General features: G+C 32.9%; 1 protein-coding gene across 1 annotated transcript in view; it reads left to right on the top strand.

Annotated features, from left to right (window-relative positions):
• LOC140443563 (DNA damage-regulated autophagy modulator protein 2-like) overlaps positions 1–12,528 on the top strand; it is a 77,999-nt gene extending 65,471 nt beyond the window's left edge. The window contains exon 6 of the mRNA XM_072534893.1: positions 6,070–12,528. Coding sequence (XP_072390994.1) covers positions 6,070–6,103 — 34 coding nt within the window. The 3' untranslated portion in view covers positions 6,104–12,528. The remainder of the gene's footprint in view (positions 1–6,069) is intronic.
• The last annotated feature ends 4,871 nt before the right edge of the window (positions 12,529–17,399 follow it).

Below are 17,399 nucleotides of genomic sequence, written 5' to 3'. Positions count from 1 at the left end.
AAAGCTCAATATATTTAATAAATTATCAACTAGAGACCTACGAGTTCATACAAGTGTCACCTGGCTATAATAGACTTTGTTAAAAGGCTAGGCTGAAAGGTCAACTTTAACCTAGAGATGAGCTACAATATACCTCTCAGATCGAGTGAAAGGGTAGTTAAGCGCCCATTTGTATTGAACTTAACATGATCTAACTTAAATGTGTAGATTTAACTTATAGGTATTATTTGATCAACCCTCTCTTTATACATTTAAGTTCCTTGTCTCGGCAAAAGGTAGATTCGTATTTAAATTCAAATCCAAATATAGTCTACTGCGAACCATACAATTTTACACGAATTAAAAATACAATATCAGTATAGACTGTACATCACTACACCTTTACACCTTTAATGATATATGGTTTATCATTCGTGTATTTAAAAAGCCATTACTTGCTTTAACACTTAAATCAATTAAGGTCCTCATTCTATGAACAACAGATACAATTTCAATTTTATTTCAGTGGTAGGTACAAGTTTTATTAGTGACCCAAATTGAATATTAAAAAGAATAAACTTTCGATAATTACAGTATTTATTCATTTATGTTTTTCAAAAAATAGCGCGCATATGACTCATTTTTAGGGTCAACTCCGTTATCTTCAACTTTAGTCTTACTTATATTTACTATCACGACTACGATTAGAATAAAAAATAGTTATTAATGTTATTTCATCTTAATTCATATTTCTATTAATAAAGAAATCTGTATAAAACGTTTTAATTGTATTGGAATCAATAAATTAAGAATATTTTTTTTATCGTTAAACTTGGGTCAACTAACAAATTATGTCCTATCCTAAATATATTTTACTCTTATATTTATATTAGGTAGTCTTTTTCATATAGTTTTGGCGGTATGTATGATGCTTTAGCACAGTATATTGCTAAAGAATGCCTTTAGCATTAAACTCTGGCTGTGGCTTTAGTATAGACTACATTGTAATTGAAACAACACGTGCTTGAATATTTGGTCGTTTGATATAAAATAAAGTAATAATATTTCGAAGGAGTTAAAATATATTTGGACTTGAAAGTTTATACATACTAGAAATCGGTATTAATAATAAGAGGTAAGTAATCATTTTTGAATATACTTGTATTTTAAAGTTGACTGACGTACGTATCCCTTAGAAACGGGATAGATGGTAAACTCTAAAAGAGGAGAGATGGTAAGCCAAGTTAATACTACTTACTATAACACTGATGTTTTCTTTGCAGATTATAATATTAACATTTAACTTAAGTTTAGGACCACGAAAACGATAGAACGAGAAACTTACTAGAGGGACACTGAAAAACAGACAGAGTCATGTCTATATAAAAAGAAGAAGAAGAAGAAAAAATCGGTTGCCTGTAAAGTCGGTTTTACGGGCGAAGATTTTACGTGACAACGTCTTTTTCTCGGTAGAATATTTATTGATATGAATATTATTAAATTGCACAATAGAAACAAGGAATTGCCGCTATAAACTCAGTTTCTCAACTTTTGTGTCAATCTAACAATTAATCAATCAATCATAGTTTACGATAATGAAATATTAGTGTACAATTATTTACCTTTATTGTTGTAGTTGTTGTAAATGACGAATCTACTCACAAATTGAAGACAAATCTCACGATCTCACGATTAAGGTCTTACATCTTACGATTTTTAAATTTTTTTTAAATTTCAAGTGTTTCTAATAAAATGCATGGGAGAAAATCAGCTTTTTTTAGATTGTCACCTTGAAATATCCATAAATTGACTGTATTTTTGTATCAAAGTGGGCTACTCCGATTAACTCAATTAATATACACAAAATAATATAAACAAAGCTTAAAAGGTTCTTTATGCTTTGAAAGTGGTTTATAAACAACTGAATTGTAATGTATATTTTACCGCCTTTAATAAATATGAAGTATAGACTAAATTTTGTGTAAAGAACAAACATTCAACAGACCTAATAGTAAAAACATATTGATTTAAGTGTGAATTTGAGATAATGTGCTGACAAAATGTTAAATCCTAAGAAAACAAAATTATGTTTTTATGTATATTCATTATACTTAATACTCTTGGGTAAAATACCTCATATCATATATGTCTTTAGACACAGTTAATAATTTTCATTGAAGTTTAAACTATAAAGAATGTTTACAATCATTGCTCAATATTAAATGGATAAATCCATAGCAATATTATAAAAGAATATAGGTCCCTAGGTAATTTCCTAAAATTATATCTGATACTGGTGGTTCCCCCTAAAATAGGACACTGTAAGCACTCCACATTTTCACTACAGACACAGCTGACGATACTTTCAACGATTTTCAACTTTAGCGATTAAACGCGCCTAATTCTCTAGTGCCGCGCGCAGCGGACCGATCATATTTGAGTGGGAGAGAGACGCAAGGCATTCGCCGGTCCGGCGGGCCTCTCTCTCGTTCGGTGACTCACTGTAACAGACGTGAGCGGGCGTTACACTTTTTCTTAAATGACTCCGAGCCACAACCTAATTTAAGACGTTGTCACGTCAAAAGAACTTAAGCTTAAACATGTCATCAATATTCTTTGGAGTCCCTAAAAAAATGTTAAAATTGCCTAAAAAAAGAATTTTTTGGTCCATCGTCACATGCTTACAACTATAAGCAATGTAATCTCCAAATGTCGCTCTACTGGTATCGTACCATTTAACCTTTATATCATTCCAGACTGTGCGTTTTTAGTAGATGTTCAGTCGCAAGTGGATAATCCTTAACCAGGAACGTCTCATATGGTACCTACCAGAATGGTTGCAAATATTCCACAACTAGATCCTTCTCATCAGGCACCTAACAGAAAGGTTGCAAATATTGCACAACAAGCGACTTCATATCAGGCACCTAGTAAAGATATTTCTCCTAAACGTGGACCATCAAATATCCCTTCATCTGACTCACTACAATCGGATAGACCCTAGACATGCAGTGATCTGCTAGTTTCAACTAACCCAAATGATAACACCAGAAAAAATATTGGAAAACATTTCTCCAGTACCCAGCCTACCTCGCATTGAAGCGGTTCACAAAAGGTCAAGAAATTTAGCTTCGGTTCTGAATAGTAAGACCAATATAAAAATCTAAAGGAAAAAGTTCAATAGACACGCAGGAAGATAGAAAAAGCAACCATGAAAGAAGTCAAAAACTAAACCAAAACAACGAAACTATATATAACTGACACATCATATGGGGAAAGTGAACTAGAACTGAATGATGACGATGTTGATGAAGTTAAATAAAACGATACTGACTACTGTATTGAATGTGGTGGAAGTACTAAAAAAGTTATTGTCTGGATAAAGTGTGCTCGGTGTCAGCGTTGGTTATACGAAGACTGTACGAGATACGCAAGCAATTGTGATATGTGTGGAAAATTCTTACTTTATTAAAAAAAAATGTAATGCTGACCATATGTTTCAGTTTACTATCTCACCCATATATTACTCACCAACTAACCCACAGTAGTATGGGTGAGGTGGTGAATCATAAAATATTTTTGTTGTGTAATATAATTTTTAAGGAATCAAATATTGTTTCATCTTTAAGACTTCGTTGCACTATATAAACAGACGATGTCGTTGCATGTTCAGTTTTCTTAATAAATGTGGTTACAAGAAAAATTGGGTTATTTAGAATTTTGTTCACTATCTCTCCCCAAGTTACCCTATAAGGTTTGACTTCTGTAGCTATGTTGTTAAAGTCAGATAATAAAATAATTCCACTTTTATTTATTATGGTTACAAAAACCGTAACCACAAAATGATTACAAAGTCAGAAGGCCAGTGTAGAATATATGTTGTTTAAGTGTTATTAGCAGTATTTTAAAAGGTTTTGATAAAATGTTATTAAATAGTAGATAACAATAAAATTATATATAAAAATAGATTTACAAAACTAAATTTAATATGAGCTTGTTTTATTACAGAAATTAGTTGCTTTTAAAAAGTTCAGTATCTTATTATCTGGACTACCAATTTTAATTACTGCTAAATTCAGATAGTTTATGATAACATGTACTTACCTTATGCTGGCGTCTACTGCTCATTACTAAGCTAATGCAGGCTGTTAATACTTAGGATCATTACCAAAGAATTTGCTTATTGTTGCTTTCTAAATTTTTTTTTACTCCATTTTTTAACTTTATGATAATTTTGAAGCATTTAAAATAAAGTATGTTTAAAGAATAACACATTATATCTCTTCTTTTTTCTTTCTTTGTTCATATTATTAAAATATTGAATTACAAAATTTGATAGATGTTATAATATTCGGATCTTAATAATTTGATAAGCTTAACAAGTGATATGCTGATTTTGAGTCATTCCTTGTGTCACGGGAAATGCTTCTACGAATACAGCATTCGATGGAATTTGTAGCTGAATTTGTGTAGTTTCAAAAAACGTACCTCTACAAACGAAAAGAAGCAGTTTTAAACGGTTAAGATGGTTTGTAATGTGAAACTTTAAATTCAGCATTTTCAGGTATATTTCAAATACCTCATAATTGTTGCCAAAACTTAAAATCGAAATTTTATGTTATAGATGTTGAAGAAAACCGTTGTTTCTGAGAGTTCAGTCTACACAAAAACTGCTGATTAACATTTTTGTTCAAAATTATCTCAGCTACATTTTTTGTTTGAAATATTTTTATCACGACGTACAAATTCTTGGTAGATCGATATTTTCCGTTTTTCCCCACTACGAGGAGTGGTTTTAGGGGGAAGCCCGGGGGTAGGAGTGGCAAAATTTTTTGAACCTTTTTGGGATCTCAAAATTGACATTCTCAGCTAAATTCAGTTTATTCTTATGATTGTTAGAGGTCAAATCTCTGAAGAATGGACTATAAAGGAAAATAAAAATTAGAATTTGATTTGGAATTTTATTTTCTGAAAGCAATATCAATCAAGGAACTAGACGTTATTGTGACGTAATATATAGTTAAATAGGTGAAACTACGACGTTACGTCGCCATGAGGTAAATACTTCATGACGTAATCCACTTGTTTTATATCTCATGGGAGGACCTCCAATGATGGGGCCACAATACCATCAACTATGTTAATATTCAGGAAAATCACGGAAAAAGTTAAGGATGTAGTGAGAATGATGTTTAATGGTCGCAACTTTAGAGAATAGTTCAATTGATGATGATTTACTGTACCCCTAAAAGTATTCGATGTGTACCACTAAAGCCATAGACTAAATTTAAAAAACAAATCAAACCAAAACATTATGACAAAACCAAGTATTATGACAAAAATACTCTCCATAATTTCCTACCTTTCTTAAGGTAGGAAATTTTTAAGTAATAAATATAATAACTAGTTGTAATAAGAACTTATTACGAGTAAAATTTTTACCTATTTTACGTAAAGGTGGTTTGTGTTTTTCAAGAGATCTTTAAATAAATGCTTCTATACTCACAGATCTTACAGCAGCCTCTGGGCTTACAAGCTTCCAAGCAGTATACAGTAGAACCTTCGATTATCTGAGTCGTTTCGTACACACACACACACACACACATATATATATATATATATATATATATATATATACATATATACATATATATATATATATATATATATATATATATATATATATATATATATATATATATATATATATATATATATGTAAATACTTTTTTCTTTTTGGGGTGTGGTAGTCAATAAAAAATAGAGCTTTGCTAAGGCGTACTATTTATTCTGAATCCAAGCTTTCGGTGGTTTTTTGCCACCTTTATCAAGGTCTACAAAGAAAATTACTATGTTGTAACAAATTTGAATGGTGCAAAAGAAGGCTATAAAAAACTATAAAAAACTTACCCGAATGTAAGATTCTAGCATTTTATTATTTATACGAATAAAAATCTTTAATAAATTGTTGATAACGTATATTTGCTAAATCAGGTGTTCCCAACACTACTTGGAATAATCAGGGTTCTGCTTTATTTGGTTTATTTTTTTAGCTTTTAGTTTCGATTTACCACAATATTACTGTTTTAGGAAAAAAGCCAGTAGGCGTAAGAAACCAAATTAGCAAACACTAAAATGGATAGACTTGGGATGATTTAACAAATTATAAATAAAATGCTGTAAAAATGCAATAAAAATTTATCAAACGGAAGATTTTGTAGATTAGATAGTAATACATATTTCATTTAAATATTAGTCTGTTAATCCTGAGCTGCGTACTACTTTCAATGATATTTAAAAAATAAATTTAATATGACTTTCCCTAGCTATATCGTAACAGGTATATACATAAATGTATTTTAGCGACATTATGACGGGTTTCGCTCTACTTGCAGCTTATCAGATAGTGAGCCTGAAAACAAATTTGGAATAAAAATATAAGCCTTTCTGTCACCCGGTAGATACACATTTTCCACTTCTTCTTCTTCTTCTTCATCTTCTTCCTCTTCTTCTTCTTCTAAAGGTGCTACAACACTTTGTGGGTCTCAGCCTGCTTAACTACGGTCTTTCATTCTACCCTGTCGGATACTTTCCTTCGCCACTGCCTGATGTTCATGGTTTTAAGATCTTCCTCTACATCGTTTATTCACCTTTTACGGGGCCTTTCGTCTTGTCCAATTTGCTTGAGGTTTCCGTCTTTGGATTATTTTTACAGTTCGATTATCTGGCATTATTTCTAAGTGGCCAAGCCAGTTTAGTCTTTGTGACATCGCAAATCTTATTTTTATTCTCCACGAACCATCGCTACATTGGGTTGGTCCAAATATATTTCTTAATATTTTGCGCTCATATATTCTCAATTGATTTTCATCAGTGGTTGAAAGGGTTCACGTTTCACATCCATTTGCGACCACAGGTCGAATTAATGGTTTGTAAATTCTTAGCTACCGGTGAGATAGCCAAGCGGGCTAGGCGGCCGATTCTCATTTGCGTCACTGTCGAATGGTTCAGTGGATGTGGGTTAGAGCCCCAGCTCGGTGTACAGAAAAATAAAAAAGGCTAACGCTAAACTAAGCAGTTTAAAATTCGAGATGAATCTGCGGCTTAGACTAGAATGTGCTAGTGTCTGATCGGCCTATGGTGGAGCAGTACGGCAAGAGATAAAGGCTTGCGGCTCGGTGATACTCTTCCATAGATCTCTACCGGAAGTGCGTGGCGCATAAATACCGTTATATATATATATATATATATATATATATATATATATATATATATATATATATATAGATTCTAAGCTTAGACTTACAATTCAATAACTTACTTTTTGTCTTTGTATGCATAAGAGCACTTATTACCGCTAAGAATCCGTACTTGTATTTCTTGACTGACGTTTTTGCTGTCATTTATTATTGATCCTCGGTAGGGAAAGGTGGAGCCATATTCGTCGGTATGATTATCTACTTTCAGATTCTCATGTCGATTTGACCTTGTGTACCCCATATATTTTGTTTTCCTTTCATTTATATTTAGACCAAAAGCAACGGCTTCCCGTTTCAAATCTATAGCTTTTTACTTAATGCTCTTCTATCGCGGCTTATTATGGCAACATCATCAGCATATGCGCATATTTGAGTGGATCTTGTATTAAAATAAACGTTCATATTTAATATTTTAATAATAGCTTTCACAGTTAGATTAAAAAGTGTTGTTTATATCATTGCATCACATTGCCTAACTTCGTTTTCAATATCATATGCCTCTGTCGTATCTCCATCTATTTTGGTCATGGCTTTTGAAACCTCCAAAGACATTTGTATAAGTTTAACTAACTTTTTCGGTATTCCTAACATGGATAGTTGTTTTAAAATTTTTTGTCAATCTGCTCCATCAAACACCTGTTTGAAATCAATATACAAGTTGTAAATTGGAATGGTATATTCAGCACATTTTCATGTATACCTCTTAACATATGTATTTAGTCTATAGTTTACTTCTTTGGTCTGAAACCACATTGGTATTCACCAATTATTTTTTCCGAAAATGATTCAAGACTGCTGTATATAATTCCTGATAATACCTTGTAGGCGACATTTAACACTGTTATGCCCCTATAATTTTCGTAGAGTCGTTTGTTTCCACCTTGTACATGGTAAACATGATATCTACTTTCCAATTCTCTGTATGTTTTCTAGTGTTCGTATGTGCCAGATTAGTTTATGGATAAGCTTCCATAGCACAGGTCCACCATTCTTTATCAGTTCGGCAGAAGTTCCATCTGTGCCAGGCGCATTATTATTTTTCAGATGTTTTATGACGTGTACAGTTTCTTTCAATGTTGGTTCCTCAACTAGTTGTTCTGCTGTGTGATACCCTTTGGATATCTCTTGGCCCATCTTTATTTTATGCTGATTGTGTGGCTTTTATAGAGTTCTTGCACTACCTTGTTTAAAGTTACATTTATGTTTAATTTTTTAAAGCTTCCCATAGTTTTGGTGTGGTACACTGTTGTACATATGCGTTTCGAAGATCTACGTATAGCAGGTGAATTGCTTAGTTACGTGCCGTTTTTTTCTTCTTCTATAAGTTGGGTAATTGTAAAGAGGTGGTCAATAGTCTATTTACCCGTTCTAAAGCTAGTCTGTTCTTCGGCCTCTATATCACTGTATTCTGCCCCTATTATCTTTTTTATTATTTTCTGTAAACTCTCGAAATAGTAACTAGCACTCCTATTTCTCAGTAGTTGTAACATATGCCTTTAGTTCCCTTTTTATATATGGTTAATACAACCGAAGTTCTCCACTATTTTGGTAAATTCTCTCTATTTATACATTTTTTATACATGCTGGTTAGCTGTCTGTATAGTTTGTCGGTTCCGTATTTTAGTAGTTCTGATAGGATATTACCTGAACCTGACGATTTTCCGTTTTTTCAACATTTGACTTGTTTTACTTCTCTACTGTCAATCCTAAGTGAGGATGCTATTGTATTTACTTGTACAAAAGGATGTGTTTGTAGATAATCTGTCCTTTCCTCCGTCAATAGTTTTTCAAAGTATTCGTATCATTCACGTAGGCTAATAGGAGGGATGATATCTTCAAACTTTTCTCTTCGAAGAGAATTAAGTACTTTCCAACTTTTGGTACTTCTACAACTTCCCAGGTAAGTGTTAATTTTGGAGCAGTTTTTCTCCTAACATTTGTTTTCCTTTTTGGTAATTGCTCTTTGTAGCACTTCTTGACCTTTTTGGAATTCTTGTTCACGTTGATCTATTTTTACATTCAGAAACGTGTTGTATTTATTACGTTTGATTTTTATTTTCTCTTTGATTTCTTTATCCCACCAATAGGCCTTTTTTTGGACAGTCTTTTCATACTTGCCCAATGCTTATCCCGCTGCCCTTTGAACATTTTTTATATAGTTGTATTGGGTTTTTACACTTTTTTAGAGTCGTTTTGTTTTTCAATTTTCTGCCGTTTACATGCTGTTACATTCCATCTAGATATAGTTAATGAAGAACTATTATATTTTATGTAAACAGAGATTTTGATTGGTTGTGCCCTGTTAACATTGCTTATTCTCCTCACGTCGGATCTTGGCATCGGTAAACCATAATAAGTAACTTGTTCCTTTTTGGATGTAGCTTTGATGATTGACTGATTCGGGATTCTGAATAAAGTAGCTTCCCCTTCTTCTCCTCATTACAATTCATAGTTTAAAAATTAATACGGTCATGTCTTTTACTATCCAATAATAACATACACATTAGTATATGCTACTCAACTATGCCTAAAAGCCGGGCTGCCATGTTCGCCAAGTACACCGTTTGGAATGTCCTTATCCGCCTTCATCGTCATTGTGGTCTTCATCTTTAACCCTGAAGGAGTCCTCACAGAGTACTATTTGACGGGCCAGCTAAACTTTGGTTTTTTAAAGAGGTGTTAATCTATCCCTTCTATTTTTCCTTGCTTAGAACCAGATGCATCGGAGGTCACACACAAATATATATATATATATATATATATATATATATATATATATATATATATATATATATATATATATATATATGAACATATCGATATATTTAAAGGAATGTAAGTATATTTTTTGTTACTTGTTGTCCTTTCATACTTTTAGTGTCTATTCATGTTATCGTTCATTGCTTGACTAATATCTTCTCATATTTTAATTAGATCAGTTCTCAAGATGTCAGCGTTTTAAATATGAGGAATTCTTAATCCTAGGGTTCTCTTAATAAAACAAGCCTTGCGTGGGTGAGTATTATCTTAGATGAAGAGGAAATTTTCTCCAATATGAGGTTCAAAAAGGTACAACGTGATCTTGAAGTAAGGTACCGATCTAAGTTTCGCCAAAAATTAACATCCAGTATATGCCTGTCCCCAAATATATGCCACCCACACCATAATTGAGCCTGCTTGGTATGAGTACCGAAATGTATTAGTAAAATGAAACTAATTATTTTTTTCTCATGGACGTCGATATTCTTTTTCTATTCCATCATTCGAGTTTAAGCAGAAATAGCTGTATATAGCAAAACTCTACGTTATGTTTGATGTTTTTCAGCAAAGGCTAGTCGTAATCACGACGTCTCGCTGTTTTGGAACTCTTTTGGATTTTAATTGTAAGCCGGTTATTCTGGTATCGTGAACTTTTATTAGTTGTCGTTAGTCTTTTTATTCTTGCCACTTTGACTTCGTCTTGTAGTTTATCTCCAACGTGTAACATTCTTTTAACAAAATCTTCGATTTTGATTTATTAAATATGTTGACACCATCACTGTAAGATCCAACACTTCTGTTCATTTCTACATCTTTAGAGATATCAGTCGATGCTACGTCATATATTACTGATGAAACAGTAAACACAATTGAACCAAACACAAGGTGATCCTACGAATTTTAATGAATAAAAAAAGCTGTTTCAAAAGTAATACAAGTTATGTAGTTTATACATTGACTTCGACTTAATTTAATCAACTTGATTAAAGTCTAAAGGATTGTTAATAGGTCTATAACCAAGCCAAACTATTTTTTATAATTAAGGACTTTTGTAATCTTGTAGTATTCTTTGCTATTGTTTATACGGTTTAGAGTCTAATATAAATAGTGTCTAGTCGTAATATAATTTGACTTTACATGGCGAGCTATCCCAAATTTTATTGTTCTAATCGTTAGGAGGGTGAACTGAAGAGTAAATTAAAAATCGCGACTGTATTTCGCCGCCGCGTTAGCCGATATCAATTTTAATTTTTGATCTCATACTTTTGATAAAATCAATATTTAAGGTCGTACGTATGTGATAAGGCATGACCGTAACGCCTTGTGGGGATTGGTTTAATGAGAATTGGTTTTGTTCAATATCTTGGCCATTTTCAACTTTTCGACTAAATCGGAAGGACTTAAATTGTGGTCATTGCGATTTCCTACAATTTCTTATATCTTTCGGGTTAAGGGGTCAAGGGGGAGTCATTATTAACTTTACAACATAAATCGAAAACAAACGAAAATAATGAGAATTATATTTTATAAAATTTTGGTCTCTTTTATATTTTTGCTATTACCAATATTTAAGGACGTACACCTTATGTACAATGTCTGATGATAGTCGAGATGTGTCGGTGGTTCTTCTACGTGACATTTTCGCTAGCTTCCCTGTTCGCATACCTTTTCTGGCACCTTTAAAATATGACCCCGGTGTCAAGATTGTCAAGCATACACTTATGTTTTTCACTACCACGAATAATGCTTAATGATGAACGAGTTTAAACACCTCGTCACTGCAACAATGTTATTTTGGGTTGTAGCTTCTCCGCACACGAAACACTACCGATTTTGGTTGCAATACGTATCCTCCGAAGAGCGTCGGTTGACAAACCTAGCCTTTGTTTAGGAGACAGTTTCGTTGCTGTTTATGGCCTACTGTTAATGACGTCAGTACCTAGGGTTCGTTAATTGCTTGTATCTCGTTTAAAGTGTCATAGGCGTAGGACCTTAAATGTTAATTATAGCTCAAAAAATCAAAGAAATTAAAATTGCATAATATGTAAGTGTCACCATTTTTGTTTATGTACATTTATGTCGTAAAGTTAATAATAAACATGATAATTAAATAATTGTACCTTTCCGTATCACCTATTTCTTGTCACTATTCTCCCCATTAACTTATCGACCGCACGAAAAAATTATAAAAAAGAAATTGTAGAAAACCGAAATTGCAATAATTTAAATAATTAAGTCGTTACTATTTTTGTCGAAAAGTTGAAAATGGCTGACATATTGAGTAAAAACGGACGGCTTTAACTTAGAGATAGCGGCTACGCGGCGATGCTGTGGATAGTTAGCTCGCCATGCAAGGTTAGTAATTTGTTTTGTCTAAATCGACTGGACTAAAAATATCACTACTTTTCATAAGTCAATACTCTAGTTATCTTATTATTACTTGTTTAATTATTGTAGTTTAGAAAACATTTATTTGTCGTTAACTAAATTTGTTTTTGTTGGGAACTGTTACGGTTTATAATTTGTTAGTTTTGAGTAGATTTTTACTGTTGTTTAATAAACTAAGTTCAAAAATAATATCGTGTTTTATTTGTACATGCTTTTATAGTTCTAGAATCCTAGAATTTTAGAATTATAAACATAATTACCCACTTCAAAGATCAGTACACCCCTATAAGAGCAATGAAATTTTGTCTTCAGGAAAAAATCTTACCACCTTTACCGTGGTCGCTAATAGTTGATGATCTATTTGACAAAGTAAAAATGGAAGCCGTACTCTTTGGTAACTAATCTACCACTATTTAGTTATACAGACAGTAACCTAGTAACTATGTGGTATTCAAAAGAAGAGTTGTAACCATTGACCGACCCATCAGAAACGGTGGGTGCCAATGGGTAACAATAAAACTACCACTGACAGTTGGGAGCCACTGTAGAATAATAAAACTAACAACTTTCTTTAGGAACCAGTTGTTAGGCCTTGTTTAGCTCAGACTATCAGGTGTAAGAACTTATTATCTTCGAAATAAATATGAAAAATGAGTTTGGCTGGGACAAATAAGACAAGATATTAACTAATCATATTTATTGTACATAAAAAAGTATATTGTACATATAAAATTGAAATTTCCTGATGAAATCAAAATCAAACAAAACAAATCTTACCTATAGCTTTACATAAAGAGATTTTTAAATGGTACTTATGGCTTCTGATGTTTCTTTGCTCTTAGATTTATTAGAAGTAACTGTTTCTTTATATTGTTCCGAAGTTATTTTCTTGTGGCATCTTATGCAAATTTACTATTTTAGTTGGAAATAAGTCTGAATATTAGTTAGAAATTAAATTTATTTGACGTTTCGACTTCAATTTCAGAATATTTTGATAACGATTTCCGAAGTGAAAGTCCAAACGTCAAATATATTTAATTTCTAACTAATATTGTGGCTTATTCCCAATTAAAATAGAAAATTTACTACAAGATCACTTTGTAACTGATATTTTCTCCCTGTATACAATTTGCTTACAGCATTAGCTCCAAATAAAATCTCAATTGGTGCTGTCTGTCCGACATCGCTGAGCAAAGATCCCTAGTTCGCAAACAAATAATAGAAAATAACTTTCAATTGCACGAAAAATTATTATACCCTGCAAGTTTCCTCAAATGACCTTCCAGTGGCCAGAAAGCGTAAAGTTGCTATAAGGCATTGTTCAGTACTGACACATTCACGCATGACGGCATCTTTTTTGGAAATGAGTAGACCAACTTTTTCCAGCAACGGAGAAAAGTCCATTATGGGGTATTTTTTGTAATAATTATCCTTATCAATGAAATTGATCAGTTTCGTCTCACAACAGTTTACACGATCAACAAATAATTTCTTCATCCAACATTTTTTCTTCTTTTTTTCAAATGATAAGGATAACAAGCACAATGCTGACATTTTCCTCCTCTTAATTATATTTTGCGTAGTGTTTACTCGATACATTTTTTGGTTAAGCGATGTACACCGTCTTTTTAAGCTGTTAAGCTGTTAGGCTTAACAGCTTAAAAGTTCTACGTACAAAGCTAACGAATGGGAAATACGAAATCCATAAATTAAGAAACAAGCAAAATGAAATAATATCACGTAGAGACGAGTTAATACAGGTCGTCGAAGAGTTCTACCAGGAATTATATGGAAGTAGACGAGAAGATCAAACAGGAATACAAACAGCCATTTCAAAGAAGATCATGAATCAAGGTTCCGAACTAATACTAGAAATAAATGTAGATGAGATTCGACAAGCGTTAAGAAAAATGAAAAATAACAAAGCCCCAGGAAAGAATGGAATTGTAATAGAAGATATCGCAAATGGAGGAGATATGCTATTAAATCAATTAAGGAAATTGTTTAATCTGTTTGCAGCAAAGAGAGGTACCCAAAGAATGGAACAATGTTATAACCATTCTTCTACATAAAAAAGGAGATAGAACAGACCTAGAGAATTATAGACCTATTAGCCTGTTGAACCACATATACAAGTACAAGCTCTTCACTAGGTTAGTGACATCAAGATTGGAGAGAAAATTAGATTTCTACCAATCGAGAGAGCAGGCAGGATTCCGATCAAATTATGGTACCAATGATCACCTCCATACAGTAAAGACGCTCATTGAAAAATCTATAGAATACAACAAACCTCTTGTCCTCAATTTCATGGATTTTCATAAAGCGTTCGACACGATCGAAATAGACAGCCCTATAAAAGCAATGAATGACAGCAGGATTGACGATAGGTATAGTGAACTTATTTACAATATTTACAAAAATGCTACTATGACTGATAAGATACACGATAAAACCCGACCAATAAAAATAAAACGTGGGATAATGCAAGGAGATATATTGTCACGACAATTATACCGGCACGGTATACCAAAAAGTCTCATAGTATAGGATGCCCGACAATTGAAAAATCAACGTTTTTCCTGGTCAAAACCACAACAATTTATCGAAATATACAGTGAGCACGCAAACATTAGAATAAATTCGTTAAACGCTTAATTTAGCCATTAAGTAAAAAAGCTTAGACAGATCGAGAAGGAGAAGAATATCTTGGCTTCAAAACCTCAGGAAGTGGTTCAATACGTCTACAATCAGACTATTCCGAATAGCTGCAAGTAAAGTTAGGATAAGATAAAGTTAGGATAAGAAAAATACTGAAGTTGAGTCGACGTTTGATCTTGACTATATATAATCTAGATGTGACTCAAGTGATGAAAATTCAGCGGTATGTAATTTTTTTGTTAAATGTGGCTTGTCACATTATTACCATTCAAGATTAAAGTATCATTGTAGTGGCTTATGACATGGTTTGTTATATTATTACATTTTGTTGTAGAATAATGAACAAGGTCCGTCAAGAAAAAGGACAAAACCAAACACACCCGACTAAACTCCAACAAGTCGATGGAGACAAAGAAGTTATTCAAGATCAAAAAGAAAAATTCGACGAAATTTAGGGCAACCATACATAAGCGACAAAATGAAAAAAAATGTGCCTGGTCGAGAATTGGGACCGCCTTGCAGTTGCACTAAGATGTGTAGGGAAAAGCTTCAGGCCCACTAGAGCAATATTTTTAACGAGTTTTGGAACCTTGGTTCATGGGAGTTACAAAATAGCTACTTATTTGGATGTATAGATGTATAGTAAAGAAAAAAAGGTTCTACCGAAAGAAGCAAAAAAATCAAGAATCGCATAGAAAGAGCAATGCAGTCTACTCCATTAATGTTAACGGTGAAACTACACGTGTCTGTAAAACAGAATTTTTAATATCCATGGACTTCCAGCTTACAAGGACAGAGTAAATAACATAGTTTGCAAGAAGATAGAAGGAAATATAATGCCAAAAAGAAGCAATGAAAAGCATACAAACCGTGTGAATAAAATATCTGATTAAGAAATACTAAGTGTTAAAAATCACATACATTCAATTTCAAAGTATCAAAGTCACTAGAATCGACAAAAGAACATGAATAAAGTTTACCTGGACCATAATATCAGTATAGCCAGTCTCTATTTGGATCGATATGTCCCTTGGTGCAAAGAAGCGGGGATTGAACCAGTTAAGGAGCATACTTACTGTAAGATATTCTGTACCGAGTATAATATTGGATTCAAGTTGCCAAAAACAGACACTTGCAAGATATGCGACGAAATTACTATGCAGATAGAGTCAGCAAAATCATAAAAAAAAGATTATAGCGAATTAACAACAAGACTTAACTTGCACAAGTGTAAGACTTAGGTAATGCAACAATTACTGAAGAGCGAAACAGCCCGGTCTAAAATTCATACCAAGACATGTGTTATATCGTTTGACTTGCAGCAAGCGTTACCGATTCCCAAATTTATCACTGACCCTACATTTTATTGCAGGAAAATATATATGTATAATCTAGGAATCCATCATTGTACGGAACACGCTGGTCATATGTTTGTTTGGAGGGTAAAAGAGGAAGTGATGAAATTACCTCAATACTCATAAAATTTCTGAGCTTATAGATAGGTGAAGTAGATATAAGTGAAGTAGGTGAAGTAATTATTCTTCATGGATAATTGTCCCGGCAAAACAAAAACTGGCTTTTAATGTCTTTATGGTTCCAGACAGTGAAGGAATAAAAGTTTAAGTCTATTACACACCATTTTTTAGTCTGCGGACTCACCTTTCCTCTGACAGGGATTTTGCTCTTATAGAAAAACGACATAGAAAGTATGCTCCTCTTGTGTACTCTCCTTAGGAGTGGCATACAATTATAAAGGAATCTAATAAAAAGAAGCCTTTTAAATTAACTGTTATGAAGTAAAAACATTTCCTCAATGTACAACCACTCTTAGAGAACATGAAAAAGAGTACTCGCACTGATGACTAGCAATCTTTAAAATTTTCCAATGTTTTTCCCTTTTTATTCAAAAGTGATAACAGAAAAGCATTTTACGTTAAGAATTCTGTGAATGGTACCTACAACCCCGTTACTGTTGTCAAGAAGGGACGTCCAAATGTGCTTTCTGTAGCTGATTTACAACAGAAGTATATTGAGTGTATCATCCCTTCTAAAATAGTTTACGAGAGGATGTCAGCCTTGATGTTGATGAGGAGGTCTAAAGTATTTTCTTGCAGATGAATTTTTTCAAATTTTTCAAACCAAGTAAAAAGTCGCCACTTCTTCTCGTACTGGATGGGCATTACAGCCATAAAACAATTTAGACATTATTAGGTTGGCTAAAGAGCATAATGTAGTTATCATTTCATTGTCACCTCACACGACTCATAAGCTGCAGTCCTTAGATTTGACAGAGTCACTTGGTGAAGCGTTTCTTAAATGTCAAACAGTTGAAATTGCAGTTAAAGGCTTCAA

Source organism: Diabrotica undecimpunctata, chromosome 6, assembly GCF_040954645.1.
Source record: "Diabrotica undecimpunctata isolate CICGRU chromosome 6, icDiaUnde3, whole genome shotgun sequence".
NCBI classification, from domain to species: Eukaryota; Metazoa; Arthropoda; class Insecta; order Coleoptera; family Chrysomelidae; genus Diabrotica; species Diabrotica undecimpunctata.
The sequence above is the reverse complement of the archived record's forward strand: the minus strand, read 5'-3'. Positions and strand labels throughout refer to the sequence as shown.